Source organism: Elephas maximus, chromosome 13 (genome assembly GCF_024166365.1).
Source record: "Elephas maximus indicus isolate mEleMax1 chromosome 13, mEleMax1 primary haplotype, whole genome shotgun sequence".
Taxonomy (NCBI): Eukaryota; Metazoa; Chordata; class Mammalia; order Proboscidea; family Elephantidae; genus Elephas; species Elephas maximus.
Window position 1 is genome coordinate 46,581,362 of NC_064831.1, and position 16,547 is coordinate 46,597,908.

The 16,547-nt window shown below is 37.8% G+C and overlaps 1 protein-coding gene across 2 annotated transcripts in view; it reads left to right on the forward strand.

Annotated features, from left to right (window-relative positions):
- Positions 1-16,547, forward strand: part of TEX9 (testis expressed 9) — a 58,278-nt gene that overhangs the window by 20,475 nt on the left and 21,256 nt on the right. For both annotated transcript variants that reach the window (XM_049905717.1, XM_049905718.1), the window contains exons 5-10: positions 4,727-4,775; positions 5,557-5,639; positions 6,295-6,473; positions 11,609-11,691; positions 12,079-12,252; positions 16,276-16,410. In XM_049905717.1, coding sequence (XP_049761674.1) covers positions 4,727-4,775; positions 5,557-5,639; positions 6,295-6,473; positions 11,609-11,691; positions 12,079-12,252; positions 16,276-16,410 — 703 coding nt within the window. The remainder of the gene's footprint in view (positions 1-4,726; positions 4,776-5,556; positions 5,640-6,294; positions 6,474-11,608; positions 11,692-12,078; positions 12,253-16,275; positions 16,411-16,547) is intronic.

The window sequence follows — 16,547 nt, forward strand, 5'->3', positions numbered from 1 at the left end:
TTATTCTTGTATGGTGTCCTTGATGTCATCCTACTACTCTTCTGGTCTTCGGTCATTAGTTTTTAGTGCATCAAGTCTATTCCTGAGATGGTCTCTAAATTGAGGTGGTATATACTCAAGGTTGTACTTTGGCTCCTGTGAACTTGTTTTAATTTTCTTCAGCTTCAACTTGAACTTGCATATGAACAATTGATGAAGGTCTGATCTGCAGTCAGCCCCTGGCGTTGTTCTGACTGCTGATATTGTGCTCCTCCATCATCTCTTTCCACAGATGTAGTTAATTTGATTCCTGTGTATTCCATCCAGTGAGTCCACTTGTATAGTCACCGTTTATGTTGTTGAAAAAAGATTCCAAAAACTTTACTCCATCCATGTCATTAAGGTCAACTCTACTTTGAGGAGGCAGCTCTTCCATAGCTTTTCTGTCAGTTTGTTTACTGTGGTGGCTTGCGTGTTGCTGTGATGCTGGAAGCTGTGCCACCAGTATTTCAAATACCAGCAGAATCGCCCATGCAGCAGAGTCGCCCATGGTGGACAGGTTTCAGCAGAGCTTCTAGATTAAGACAGACTAGGAAGAAGGACCTATAGATCCACTTCTAAAAAAATTGACCAGTGAAAACCTTATGAGTAGCTGTGGAAGATTGTTATAGTTCTGGAAGATGAGCCCCTCAGGTTGGAAGGTGCTCAGAAAGTGACTGGGGAAGAGCTGCCTGCTCTGTACAGCTCTAAGATGGCATGATGGCTAAACACGTTTGCGGTATCCTGTATTCACAAGTTCTTAGTGAAGAACGTTTGGAGCAGAGCACAGGCCACTGTTTTAATGACGATGTCAACAGGCGTTTATTACTCACAGAATAAACAGGACAGTGATGAGTAGAACAGCACACGTCATCATCAGCCTAGATTCCCTGAAGTTAGGCTCCCATCCACAGTGTATGTTAGATTGCATCCAAGCACACTCCAGTTCGTGTCTTAGAGAAGAACACCCAAGTTTATCTCTCCCAGGATTAAATACTAATTAGACAGCCATGTCTACACGCCAAGTAGCATGTATGGAGAACAGGTTGAGGAAGGAGTAGTAAAAGTGGGTAATACAAGGGAAAATGACTAGTGAAGGTGGAAGACCTCCTGTAGGCAATGGACATCATTTATTGCCCCTGTTCAGGGCTATTCCAGATTTATTGGTGCCAGAGAACAGCCCTTCTTCTGTTACCCCACTTAGATAGCTGAACAGAGTTCTGGGTTTCTTCAGAGGGCAGTTATCTCCGCCCAAAACACATACTTTACTTTATGTCCATTGGTAGCTCTTACGTCCATTAACAGCTAGGGAGATGGTGAACGAGATATGGCCTAGCTGTGCACCCAGCAGTAGTACAGGGCTTAGAGATAAAAAGGAAATCTGTTACTAAAGCACCAGCATATTTGGCTTATACTTGAAATTTTGGGACATGAATTTATTTATTCAAAAATAATTATTGCATATGATTCAGCGGTTCCTCTCCTAGGTATTTACCCGTGAGAAGTGAAGACGTACGTCTACACAAAAACCTGTACACAAATGTTTATAGCCGTTTTATTCATAATTTTCCAAAACTGGAAACAGCTCAAATATCCATCAAATGGTGAATTGATGAACAGCGTGGTATGTACATTGCAATGGAATACTACTTGGCAATAAGAAGCAACAAACTGCTGGTTCAGCAACAACATGGATGCTAAGTGAAAGAAGCCAGACTCAGAAATGTACATACCGTATGATTTCTTTATATGACATTCTGGAAAAGGCAAAACTATAGGGACAGACTCGATGACAATAGGCAACGGGTAAAGGGACAGAAACGAGATTAGTGGTTGTCTGGACAGGATTTCCAGGAGAGGAGTTAACTATGAAGTAGCACTTGGAGCTTCTGAGATACTGGAAATATTCCATATCGTGATTGTTGTGGTAGCTATATGACCACATAAGTCTGTCAAATTTTACAGAATTATGCGCTTAATAAGGGCATATTTTACTATATGTAAATTACAGCTCAGTAACCTCAAAGAATAATTTCTGAACACAGTTACTGCCAGGTACTAGCCACTGGTAGTGCAATAGCAAGTAAACAGATCTGGTCTTGCTCCCAAAGGGTTAATGCCTAGCATGTTGGTTTTCTTTTTTTTTTTTTTTTTTAGTATATTCATAAAAAATACATTTTGACATCATCATCCAGTACACACATATGTATGTTTACGTATAACATGAAGCTACTTATCTATACTATGTGTAATAATCTCTGATATTTTATGAAAAAAAGATGTTTAACTGTTATGAAAATTACAAAATTTGTATTACAGGTAAGATTAGGCATAGCTCTTGTCCAGTGAACTAGAAGACCTAGTGATGGTAACAAAAGCTAATAAGGGCGGTTTCTGTGGAAGCAAATAAGAGACTGATTTAAAAATAAATCTGCTGATACTCTTTTACTAAATGTTCCTTCAGTGTAAAGAGCTGATGGCACCTCTGCCTACATCAGGTGCCTTTTATGCTACTATTTGGAACTGCTTTTACCCTGTGAAACATGGCATTTGACCACTAGTTGGGAATTGCTTAACAGAAGAGGTAATTTTGCAGAGACCGTTCACTTCAACTTGGAACAGTGATAATCCACCTAAGTGGTTGTAGTCAGGCAGTACACATTATAATAGATCCTCAACAGCGAGGGTTACGTGGTCCAACAGTGTGGTAGGGAAACCAGAATTTAGCTTTCTAATAGCATAGTACGGTGTATACACATCTTCCAGTCGGCTGAAAGCAGGCCGTATGAATCGCACTTACATAGAAACTTTTCGTGGAGAAGTTTAATAAAAGTAATCAGAATACTGTGTTCTAGATCATTTTTTTCATGGAAATGTACTAGCAGAATAACTTTAGCCTACTAGCCCTCAGGCAGATATGTAACTCTTAAAATGTATGTGTGTGTGGAGGAGGGAAGAAAGATGTAGAAAATATAAGGAAATGGAAAACATTAATTTGAATTGAGGGTGATCAAAGAGAACACTTAAGATTTCTGTAATATTTGGAAAGATTTTCATTTTATATGTCAGAATGATTCTGTGATGCAATGTACCATCGAGTGGATTCTAGCTCATAGAGACCCTGTAGGACAGAGTATAACTGCTCTATAGGGTTCCCTAGGCTGTAATCTTTAAGGGAACAGATCGCCAGGTCTTTTCTCCTGCAAAGCCCTGGGTGGGTTTGAACCACCGACGTTTCAGTTAGCAGCTGAGCACTTAACTATTGCACCACCAGGATTCCTTAATGATTCTTTAGTTTCTGTATTTTTAAGGTATTTTGAAAACTTTTTTTCTTTTCTTCCCAGAGCTATTTCTGGAGTTCTTCAAGAGATTAGAGATTGGATTCAATATTATCTACTTAAAAAAAAAAAAACCCGTTGCCATCGAGTTTCCATTAGATACTAGTCATACAAAAAATTTTTTTAATATAGTTAAGTAATATATTAATAATAAAAATTAATATACTTAATTTTTTTTAATACACTTAAGTATTATCTACTTAAGTGTATTTAAAAAAATTATGTATGACTAGTATCTAGTGGAAAGTAATTGTATATTTATGTCCTCCACTGTGATTAGAAGGGAGCCCTGGTGGCACAGCCGTTAAGGGCTTGGTTGCTGGCTGAAAGATTTACAGTTCAAACCCACCCAGCAGCTCTGTAGGAGGAAGACCTGGTGATCTGCTCCTGTAAAGATTCCTAGAAAACCCCATAGGGCAGTTCTAGTCTGTCACGTGGGGTCACCAGCAGTTGAAATTAGTTTGACAGTACAAAACAACAACAAATATGGTTAGATGTCTTCAGGGGATATGATAAATTTTTTTAATGGCAACAGTAGGTATTAGCTTGGTTTTCAGAAATATTAATACATATGTTGGTATGTTCTAAGCAATTGATCAAGGATAAGCGAACTTTTTCTATAAAGGATTGAGTAGTAGTTTTTTTGGAGGGGGAGCTATACTTTCTCTGTCACCACTGCTTAGTCTGAGTTGTAGTCTGAAAACAGCCGTAGTCATTGAGTAAACGAATGGGTGTAGGTAGATTTAGCCCACAGGCCATAGTTTGAAGATCCCCATAACCACGCCTTACTTTAAGCTGCAGGCATATTTTGAAAACTTTGTGCACGAAAATGAATTGCATTTTAGATATATTTATTAATTAATCAAACAAATACTTATTTAGCACCAATTTAAAAGATTATGTGCTAGATACTGTGCAAAGTACTAGGCATAGAGCAATACCAAGGCAGATATGATTCCTACCCACGAGGAGTTCACAGTGTAATGGGGAAAGCAGACATTGACCAAGTAATTAAGTTCATTAGACAAATGATACCGTGAGTGTACTCACAACGAAAAGCACTGTTAGTGAATCATTTTGCAAAATGGATAGTCCTTGCATGGTTTTTGTTCATTAAAATTGGTGCTGTATTTTCCTAGAAAAATGTTGGCATTATAGTTAATCTTCCCAAAGGTGAATTATTTAACTAGGTCACTTTACTTATTTGAGACTGTCATTCAAAACAGATTAACATGTGAATGACTAGAATTACAGCAGAGTCTACTTGAAAGTTGTATATTTTCTCTTTCAAATATAATTACTATTGCATTTCAGAGTCTCAGCTTAGTATCATTGATCATTAATGTATAGTGTTTATTTTTTGTCTGTAGAGGCCTGTTATCCTCTGAAGAGACAATTCATCTACATTCAGAATCTAAGGTATGAAGTCAAACTTTCTATAAATACAGTTACATTCTGTAGAATGTTAGGTTATGTTTTGTACTTTTCTTTCACAAAATAGAGAAGAGGTGTGACTCCGTAGAAGTAGAATATAAATTTGGTACTCAGAAGGGATGCGTTAATGAAATGTTGCTCATAAAATAGATTGAACCCTCATTGTCTCAATTTCACTGAACAATTTGGAGATGTATTTCCAACCACTGGAAAAAAAATCCTGAGTGGAGTGAGTTTGTAGCCTGAGGCTTTTTAGTTTTCTTTTGGAAGCCTAAATCTTGTAGGTAGAAGACTGGACAAAGAAAGGTACTCATATATAAAGAAAATGGTTTGAAAGGTTCATTCATTCATTTAAATATTTACCCTGCAGAGGTTAGTGTTCCGGAGCCTGGGCAAACTGGGATTCACAAGTTCCCCACTATGGGCATCTAGCCAAGGGAACAGTAAACGTGAATGCCAGGGAGGGCCTGCCCCATGAACAGTCAAGCAGGTGGTGAGGAGAATTAATTCTGAGAGTCTGAACATCAGGGTTTAATGCTCTACTAGCTAGCAGAGTACCCTTGAGTCTTTGGTCTTCATTTTCCTTATCTCAGAACATCTTGGTTCTGACAATCTCTAGGCCCTTTCAAACTGTAAAATTCTGGGATTCTGCAAAATACAGTTTAGCTAATTCCATTAAAATAGCAATTCTATGTATTACAAAACTGCTTTCCTTGGCCGATGATTAGAATCTATTTAATCAGTAGTTTAAATTCTTTTCATGTAGCCAAAGACCAAAAATATTGGTCCAGTAATCAAGGTTCAAAACAAACTACACTCTGCGCATAAAGGAAGGAAAACAAACTCAAGGTATAGTACAGTTTGAAAATGTTACTTTTATATTTTTAGTTTTATGATTTAGAGTACAATTGTTCTTAATTTTTAAGCTTTTTGTGTTTCTCTAGATCTTTTTATTTCCAAAATATATAAAATTACACTGTATATATCTCATCCACGTTCAATAAGTTAAAACATTTTCCCCTTAGAAATATCTTTCAGCAGCTAATGAATATTTGTAAAGTTTCTTTAAGGAAAATTGCCACATTTTTAATTTTTTAAATGTTATTTTTAGTGAGATATTTTCTGAGAACTGAGAGTAGAACCTATGATTCTTGTCTCTCTGCCCAGTTCTCTCAATTAGACCAAGTAGTCTTCTACCTCTGGGTATTTCACAAAGCACTGTACATTGTTGTGTATAGGGAGTCCCTGGATTTTGAACAAATTCAGTGCTCTTGGTTTCAATCTTTACCTGTTTGGAGACAAGGTCTAGACCAACTGGCCTCATAAAGCCTGTCCAACTCTATGACGGTGTAATTCGTGAATCCTGAAAGGCTACTAAGTCTTATAATATAGTCCTTGAAAGTATCAATTGTAGATTTCATCATAAAATTTATAGTAATTTTGATCTGCTTTGTTATTTGGGTAAAAGCCGTATCTCCTTTCTGTATTGTATATGTATTTTTAGTGTAAAACTGAAATACTCTGATGTACAAACTGCCAATGATGTTGCCATTCCGGAGGATTTCACAGACTTTTCTCTTGCAAAAACAATTAGTAAAATTGAAGGGCAACTAGATGAACAAGGCTTACCTGAGTGCATAGATGATGATATTTTCTCTGGTGTTAGTAAAGACATTGGAACAGGTAAGTTTCCTTTCGTTTGTTATTTTTATCTTTATAGCACAGTTACTTATTAGAAAGAGAGATCTTTGCAAAAACAACAAGTTTTCTTGTATTTAAAAAGTGTATTGTGATGTCTTGGATTTGTTTTAGAATAATCTAATGGGATATGGTGATAGGAGGAATGAATGGAATCATAGATGAAATAAAATTGTGAGTCATTATTGAGGATGGTGATGGGTAAGGGGGATTCATTGTAGTAGTAGCTCTAGTTTTGTAGATGTTTGAGATTTTCCATTATAAGAAATAAAAAGTGTATTTCTTTCACTGAATACTTTTCAACTAAAGTTAAATGCCCCGTAGCTAATTGTTAAAACATTAAAATAATATTAAAAAGACATGTTTTCATGATCTTATCAATTGATGCAGAAAAGGCATTTGACAAAGTCCAACACCCATTCATGATAAAAACTCTTACCAAAATAGGAATTGAAGGAAAATTCCTCAGCATAATAAAGGGCATCTATGCAAAGCCAACAGCCAATATCACTCTAAATGGAGAGAACCTGAAAGCATTTCCCTTGAGAACGGGAACCAGACAAGGATGCCCTTTATCACCGCTCTTATTCAACATCGTGCTGGAAGTCCTAGCCAGGGCAATTAGGCTAGACAAAGAAATAAAAGGTATCCGGATTGGCAAGGAGGAAGTAAAGTTATCACTATTTGCAGATGACATGATTATTTACACAGAAAACCCTAAGGAATCCTCCAGAAAACTACTGAAACTAATAGAAGAGTTTGGCAAAGTCTCAGGTTATAAAATAAACAATACAAAAATCACTTGGATTCCTCTACATCAACAAAAAGAACACCGAAGAGGAAATAACCAAATCAATACCATTCACAGTAGCCCCCAAGAAGATAAGATACTTAGGAATAAATCTTACCAAGGATGTAAAAGACCTATACAAAGAAAACTACAAAGCTCTACTACAAGAAATTCAAAAGGACATACTTAAGTGGAAAAACATACCTTGCTCATGGATAGGAAGACTTAACATAGTAAAAATGTCTATTCTACCAAAAGCCATCTATACATTTAACGCACTTCCAATCCAAATTCCAATGTCATATTTTAAGGGGATAGAGAAACAAATCACTAATTTCATATGGAAGGGAAAGAACCCCCGGATAAGCAAAGCATTACTGAAAAAGAAGAAGAAAGTGGGAGGCCTCACTCTACCTGATTTCAGAACCTATTATACAGCCACAGTAGTCAAAACAGCCTGATACTGGTACAACAACAGGCACATAGACCAATGGAACAGAATTGAGAACCCAGACATAGATCCATCCACGTATGAGCAGCTGATATTTGACAAAGGACCAGTGTCAATTAACTGGGGAAAAGAAAGCCTTTTTAACAAATGGTGTTGGCATAACTGGATATCCATTTGCAAAAAAATGAAACAGGACCCATACCTTACACCATGCACAAAAACTAACTCCAAGTGGATCAAAGACCTAAACATAAAGACTAAAACAATAAAGATCATGGAAGAAAAAACAGGGACAACCCTAGGAGCCCTAATACAAGGCATAAACAGAATACAAAACATTACCAAAAATGATGAAGAGAAACCCGATAACTGGGAGGTCCTAAAAATCAAACACCTATGCTCATCTAAAGACTTCACCAAAAGAGTAAAAAGACCACCTACAGACTGGGAAAGAATTTTCAGCTATGACATCTCCGACCAGCGCCCAATCTCTAAAATCTACATGATTCTGTCAAAACTCAACCACAAAAAGACAAACAACCCAATCAAGAAGTGGGCAAAGGATATGAACACACATTTCACTAAAGAAGATATTCAGGCAGCCAACAGATACATGAGAAAATGCTCTCGATCATTAGCCATTAGAGAAATGCAAATTAAAACTACGATGAGATTCCATCTCACACCAGCAAGGCTGGCATTAATCCAAAAAACACAAAATAATCAATGTTGGAGAGGCTGCGGAGAGATTGGAACTCTCATACACCGCTGGTGGGAATGTAAAATGGAAGAACCACTTTGGAAATCTATCTGGTGTTATCTTAAACAGTTAGAAATAGAACTACCATACAACCCAGAAATCCCACTCCTCGGAATATACCCTAGAGATACAAGAGCCTTCACACAAACAGATATATGCACACCCATGTTTATTGCAGCTCTGTTTACAATAGCAAAAAGTTGGAAGCAACCAAGGTGTCCATCAACGGATGAATGGGTAAATAAATTGTGGTATATTCACACAATGGAATACTACTCATCGATAAAGAACAGTGACGAATCTGTGAAACATTTCATAACATGGAGGAACCTGGAAGGCATTATGCTGAGCGAAATTAGTCAGAGGCAAAAGGACAAATATTGTATAAGACCACTATTATAAGATCTTGAGAAATAGTAAACCTGAGAAGAACACATACTTTTGTGGTTACGAGGGGGGGAGGGAGGGAGGGTGGGAGAGGGTTTTTTATTGATTAATCAGTAGATAAGAACTGCTTTAGGTGAACGGAAGGACAACACTCAATACATGGAAGGTCAGCTCAGTTGGACTGGACCAAAAGCAAAGAAGTTTCCGGGATAAAATGAATGCTTCAAAGGTCAGCGGAGCAAGGGCGGGGGTCTGGGGAACATGGTTTGAGGGGACTTCTAAGTCAATTGGCAAAATAATTCTATTATGAAATCATTCTGCATCCCACTTTGAAATGTGGCGCCTGGGGTCTTAAATGCTAACAAGTGGCCATCTAAGATGCATCAATTGGTCTCAACCCACCTGGAGCAAAGGAAAGTGAAGAACACCAAGGCCACACAACAACTAAGAGCCCAAGAGACAGAAGGGGCCGCATGAACCAGAGACCTACATCATCCTGAGACCAGAAGAACTAGTGGGTGCCCGGCCACAATAGATGACTGCCCTGACAGGGAGCACAGCAGAGGACCCCTGAGGGAGCAGGAGATCAGTGGGATACAGACCCCAAATTCTCATAAAAAGACCAAACTTAATGGTCTGACTGAGACTAGAGGAATCCCGGCGGCCGTGGTCCCCAGACCTTCTGTTGGCACAGGACAGGCACCATCCCCGAAGACAACTCATCAGACATGAAAGGGACTGGTCAGCGGGTGGGAGAGAGACGCTGATGAAGAGTGAGCTAATTATATCAGGTGGACACTCGAGATTGTGTTGGCAACTCTTGTCTGGAGGGGGGATGGGAGGATAGAGAGAGAGGGAAACCGGCAGAATTGTCACGAAAGGAGAGACTGACTGAAAGGGCTGACTCAAGAGGGGGAGAGCAAGTGGGAGTAGGGAGTGAGATGTATGTAAACTTATATGTGACAGACTGATTGGATTTGTAAACGTTCACTTGAAGCTTAATAAAAGTTAATAAAAAAAAAAAAAAAACATGTTTTCAGAATTTCCGTCACTTTAAATGGGAGAAAGATGTGGCAGTCTGCTTCCATAAAGATTACAGCCTTGGAAGCCCTATGGGACAGTTGTACTGTGTCCTATAGGGTCGCTGTGAGTTGGAATGGACTCATCTACAAGGGGGTTCAGGGTGTATTTTTTATTTATTTGGTGTTAAATCAGCACATACAGAAGGATGTGTGAATTATTGATGTAGCATCAGGTTAAAATAAGAAAATGAGTTTTCTAATGGGTATCGCTTTCCCTCTTTATAAACTTGATTTTTACATACTACAAAGAAATAATAGCAATTTCTTCATTCGAAACGTTAGCAGTTTGTATTAGATGATCATAAAGAGTATCTGTCTAATTCTCTGAAGAATTGTAACTTTGCGTAATGATTACTGTGCTGCATACTGTTGTTGCATGCCATTGAGTTGATTCTGACTCACAGCGACCCTGTAGCACAGAGTAGAACTGCCCCATAGGGTTTCCTAGGTTGTAATCTTTCAGGAGCAGATCACCAGGTCTTTTCTCCTGCCGAAGGGCTGGTGGGTTCGAACCACCTACCTTTTAGTTAGCAGCCAGACACTGTAACCACTGTACTAACAGGTCTCCTTTGTGGTGCATACTAAAAACAAAACCAAACCCATTGCCGTCAAGTCCATTCCAACTCATAGTGACCCTATAGCACAGGGTAGAACTGTCCCATAGAGTTTCCAAGGAGCATCTGGTGGATGCGAACTGCCCTCTTGGTTATTAGCAGCCTAGCTCGTGGTGGCTCTCAACCACTGCTTTGTGTTGTGCAGATCATGTGTGTATGAGTTAGCGGGATTTTTTTCTAGTGATTTCTCAGAGGCAATTCAGAGTGTTTCCTCAAAACAAGCCTCATGAGGACAAGGCTTGTCTTGTAATACTCTTACTGTACTGAAAATCTAGTAGGGACTCAGTGTATATTTTTTTAATGAATGATGAATTGTGAGTGGGTTCTTAGTTCAGTTTTCACTTTATTTACTTTTATGGGGCTATAAGATATAAACCTCAAAGATTTGCTGCTGATATTCATGAATATAGAAGCTTTGCTAGCAGTGAAATATCAAAGGTAAAGCTTAATGAGAGTTTGTAGTAGAAGGAGTCAGCAGAAAGGTATTATAGTGTATTTCTTTGATTCTAAGACACATACACTAAATCTTAGCTTCTCTGAAATTGGCATGCATGTTACAATCGATAGCATTTGATAATCTCACGGGCTGGGATTGACGTCATTTTACCAGAAGGGATTTGTATTTGTCTCTACCAAACACTTGGGGACCTGATGAGACCACTTTAAATTCTCTGTTTGAGGCATTTTGGACCACTCTGGTAGGTATGAATTCAGTCTGTAAACTTGTATGAGTACTGGCTTGTGGTTCACATTCTAAGGAGAGGTTTTTAGTTTTTTGTCCACCTCTTTCTCCTTACTCAGTTCCAGTATTGAGAAGTGAACATTTCCTTACTATTCCCTTCTGTTGGGTGGATTTATTTCTCATTTACCTTTGCACCAGGGGTGTGACTCTTTAGTATTTCAGCTTTATGCAGGGATCTCTAGCTAGATTCTCCATCGGGAGCACTTTGTTTTCTCATAAAATGATAGTGTGTCTTACAATTGATGCATCTTAGATTCGGGGAGAGACAGTAAACAGAATGATTTAAATCCGCAGAAGCTCAGATGAGATTTCTAAAGGCTAAACTCCGTGTTATGCAGGAGGAGCTGGATGATGTTGTATGTGAATGCAATAAAAAGGTAAGCTTTTAAAACCTTGCAAAAACAGTGCTCTCACATTCAAAGACATTTTAGGAATAATTTCACTTAACAGTTTTTATAACAGCTTTATTGAGATATAGGAGTCACATTAAGTTTTCATTTCAAAAATTGCATATAAATATTGAACTTTATCCTTAGATGTTGAATTTCACAGGCCTGAAGAATTTTAAGTACTTCTTAACAATTAGGATTTTCTGTATTAGACTTTTGAAGATGAAAATGGAATGTAATTTGTTTTTTTTCATGAAATAGCTATAACTATCTCATGAAAGATCACATGAAGCTCCTTTTTTTCCTCAGCCTTATGTTTTGATAACAAACGTGTATTTTTTTCAAATCAACTGCTCTATTCCTTTATGACTACAGGAAGACGAAATTCTGGATTTAAAGTCTCAGGTGAAAAGTCTTACAGAAGATTGTGGACGACAGCAGCGTACAGTTAACATACAGCAGTCTCAGATAGAAAAATACAAAGCTCTTTCAGAAGAAGCAAACAAAAAATGTGACGGATTACAGCAACAGCTGTCTTCAGTAGAAAGGGTAATAGTTTTATTTTCATTTTTCCTAACTGAATGCAAAACATATACTAAAATAATTAAAGTCACACATTTGTATAGGTACCACATTTGGGGTTGTTCAGTCACTTTAGTAATATTTACTAAAAATTCCTAATCTGACTTGCTGTTTTTATTTTCCTAACAGTATGTTTCAAAGGCAGAAGTTTTAAATTTGGCAAATTTCAATATGTTATTTTTTGTGGTTTGTGCTTTTTCCGTTTTACCCTAGAAATCTCTGTCCACTCCATGGGTCATGAATTTTCTCCTATGGTTCCCTCTGCAACTTTTATAGTTTTAGCCTTTATGTGTTAAGATGATTTCATGTATGGCTTGAGAAAGGGATCAAAGTTCTTTTTTTTTCCATACAAATATCTAGTACCATTTGTTGAAAATACTATTCTTTCCCCCATTTAGTTACTGTGGCACTTTGGTAGAAAATCAATTCACTATACGTGTATGGGTCAGTTTCTGGGTTTCATTGTCTAACACTGATCTATATGTCCATTGATGTATATGTTTGATGTAATTTATCAGTGAAACCAGGTGGATGTGGAGTTTTCTTTTTGCAAGTATTTTAATTAGCAATTCAATTTATTTAATAGATATGATTCTATTCTAATTTTCTATTACTTTTTGAATCAGTTTTGGAAATCCGTGTTTTCTGAAAAATTTATTCATTTTATCTAAGTTTTTTAATTTATTGGCATGAATTTGTCCATAATATTTCTTTATTGTGTTTATGATGTTTATGATCTGTAATGATGATCCCTTTTTAATTTCTGATACTGATAGTTTGTGTCTTCTCTTAAGCAATCTAGCTAGAGGCTTATCAATTTTATTGAAATTTTTGATAAATCAGCATTTGATTTCATTAATTTTTCTCTATTGTTTGTACTGTTTCATTGATTTCTGCCCTTTACCACTTCCTTCATTTTTATCTGGCTTTAATTTGCTCTTATTTTTCAGTATTTTTAAGGTAGAAGCTTAGATAATGGATGTCCTGTTTTCTTTTCCAGTAGAAGCATCTAAAGGTATAAATGTCTTCTAGGCATCGCCTTATCTGCAGGGATGTTGCAGATGTTTGATGTTGCTTCATCTTCATTCCAAACCAAAGTCAAACCCACTGCCGTGGAGTTGATTCTGACTCACAGTGCCCTGTAGGCTTCCCGAGGCTGTACATCTCTGTGGAAGCAGACTGCCACACCTTTCTCCCACAGAACCGCTGGTGGTTTAGAACTGCTGACTTTTCGGTTAGCAGTCACTTTAACCACTGTGCCACTAGCTCCTTCATTTTCATTAATTCAAAATATTTTCTGATTTCTCTCCTGATTTCTTTTTTTGACCCATGGGCTATTTAGAATTGTATTAATTTCTAAATAATTAGGAATTTTTATGTTACTGATTTCTAATTTAGTTCTGCTGTGATAGGAGAACTTACTCTTCATGACTCCACTCTTTTCAAATGTGTTTTAACTAGTTTTATGGACCGGAATATGGCTGGTCTTGGTGAATGCTTCACATGCACTTGAAAAGAATATGTATTACGCTGTGCAGAGTGCAGGTCCTGTGATACTAGGTCAGATTCATTGACAGTGTGTTCTATGTCCTCTTTTCGGCTAGATTGAAGGCACCTTGAAGCTAGGGGCCACACCTTATCCATCTCCACATTCCCTCTCCTCCTCTTGACCCTGCCCCCAGTGCCTGTCAGGAGTGAATGCCTTAGGAATTATGAAAGAACGGTAAATTATTTCCTCTCAAATATCACAGTATTTGAGTTTTAAAGTTAGATTTTATTTTCTTTCAGCTATCCAGCTTTTTCTTTTAAAACTAATGTAAAATTCAACGCTTGAGATTTTTCATAAAATTTTTGTCTAGCAGCATGTAAACTGCTTTATTATTTTTTTTTAAGAGCAATCAATTTACTTTATTGACCTTATTTTCAGGATACAAGTTTTCATAACATTGTTGGTATTTTATCTGTACTTTCTAAAAGGTGCCAGAGAGAATGCGATTGAAGACAAATGTTTACAAGTTTTCTGATAAGAATTTCTTTCTTTAGTGGCTTTACTCAGAAAAACTTTATTTTGTACTTTACTGTTCTTCTGGCTATCCTTTTATTTTTGCTTCTCCCAAAAGGTGAGTGTTGATTCAGGACATCACGCAGTAGGGATTGGTTCCATTTTTCTGTGAAGCAGGTTACAAAGTCAGCAGCAGGAAAGAGAATGGCAAAGGCGACTCATTTCCATACTCCTATGAGAGGGATGAAGCAGAAATGAAGCTGCAAGCCTTGTGGACTTTGCAGCTAATGAAGATCTTTGCCTGTTTGATGGGAACAGTGAGATAAATCCGGCTTGCTCTTGGTGTAGCTCCCGCCCACAAAACTGTGGAGAGGGCTGGTGATGGCAGATGGTATCCACACACAGTGTCATGTATTTAGAAACCTACATAAAAAGCAGCATGTGTTTTGTTTTGTTTCGCTTTGTTTTTCCCCTTAATTACTCAGAGCCAGGGCGATCAGTTTTCAAATAAAACACAGTAATAATGCGAGGAGAAAAAAATTATAAAAAGGAACAATACAGGCAACTGTGTTCTTAATTGCATCACGCAGTTCCACAATATTTAAGGCCCTGCAGTAGGCATTACGGAGCCCCGATGGCGCTGTGGTTCAGAACTTGGCTGCTAACCAAAAGGTCGGCAGTTCGAATCCACCAGCCGCTCCTCGGAAACCCTTATGTCCTGTAGGGTTGCCATGAGTCAGAATTGACTCACGGCAACAGGTTTACTGGACATTATAAGGAAAGCAAAGAAAAATTGGTTAATACTACAGAATAAGTTCAGCTCAACAAACATGTCATTAGTGCCTCTTAGATGCCACTGAAGTGCTGGAAGAACAGAAATTAAGACAGTTCCTGTCCCCAGGGAGCTTACACTATAGTGGTGGAATTGAAGTAAATCCATAGTTTTAATACCACACAGAATACCACACAGAATGTACTAGGATATAAATGTATCAAGGTACTATAGATGCTCTGAAGAAAGGGCACCTAATCCAGTCTCGGGGGATAGCAAGTATTAGATAGGGAAGGCTTCCCAGAGAAGCCAAAACCCTAGTGTACAGCCCTAGCAGAGCCTTACACCATGAGTAGGCGCCATTGTTGTTAGTCACCATAGAGTCAACTCCAACTCATGGGTTACTCTTCACTAGCCAGGTAAAAATGAGGAGTGGGGAAGGAGCAGTACAAAAGGAAGAGCAGGAACAAAGGCTTGGAGGCAAGAAATGCCATGGCTGGGAGAGGTGCAAGGACTGCTGATGTTGCTGAAGGTTAACAGCTATGGCTGGAGATGAGGCTGGTTGGCAGGTGGCCGATTGTGGTGGAATTTTAGGGTTTCTCCTCTAGGTTTCTGTGTCAAAACGTGTGGCCTGCAGATTCTGCAACAGTATCTCCTAGAATATTTATAAAAAATGTAGGTTTAAACCTATTCCAGGGCATGGAAAATCATGCATGAGATGTATTACTCCTGCTCAGGCTAGTGTAGAATGCCCCGTAGTTAACTGAAGTTTTCTTAAATAATATCCATTACCAGGTCTATTCAAAAAAAGCCTTCGTGAGGGAGCCTATTTGTGGCTTACGTTGGTGTTTGCGGAGGTTTCCAAAGGAAGAACTACAATTATAAAAAGCTGCTTATAAAATAAAGAAAAAGGGCATGCACTGCATCTTGGGTGTATAGAAGGAGACAGAAAATTCCAAATAAAAAAGTAACTTGAAAGCCTAGTTCATGACTACATCTTGTAGGATATGTCTTCCTAGTACCAATCTGGGGTGAGAACTTGAGATCTCTAGCACTTAGTGCTACCTTTGGCCTTTTTATACAGACGCTAGCTGCTTAGTTTCTGAAACAAGATTTGGGAGAAAGCAAGGAATATGGAAATGGATAATGCTGAAAAAAAACAAAAAGGGAACTTATGATATATTTGTAGGTGTCATATATCTTTTTTACTATCCAGGAACTAGAAAATAAAAGACGACTACAAAAACAGGCTGCCACCAGCCAAAGTGCCACAGAAGTCCGCCTGAACAGAGCTCTAGAAGAAGCAGAAAAGTATAAACTGGAGTTAAGTAAATTAAGGCAAAATAACAAGGTATGGAAAAATTGGATAGTTTTCAAAGTAATCATCTTTGAGAACTTCCTCTTTTTTTTTTTTTGACTTTGTGTATTTATTTTTGATATTTTTATTGTACTTTAGATGAAGGCTTACAGAACAAACTAGTTTCTTAT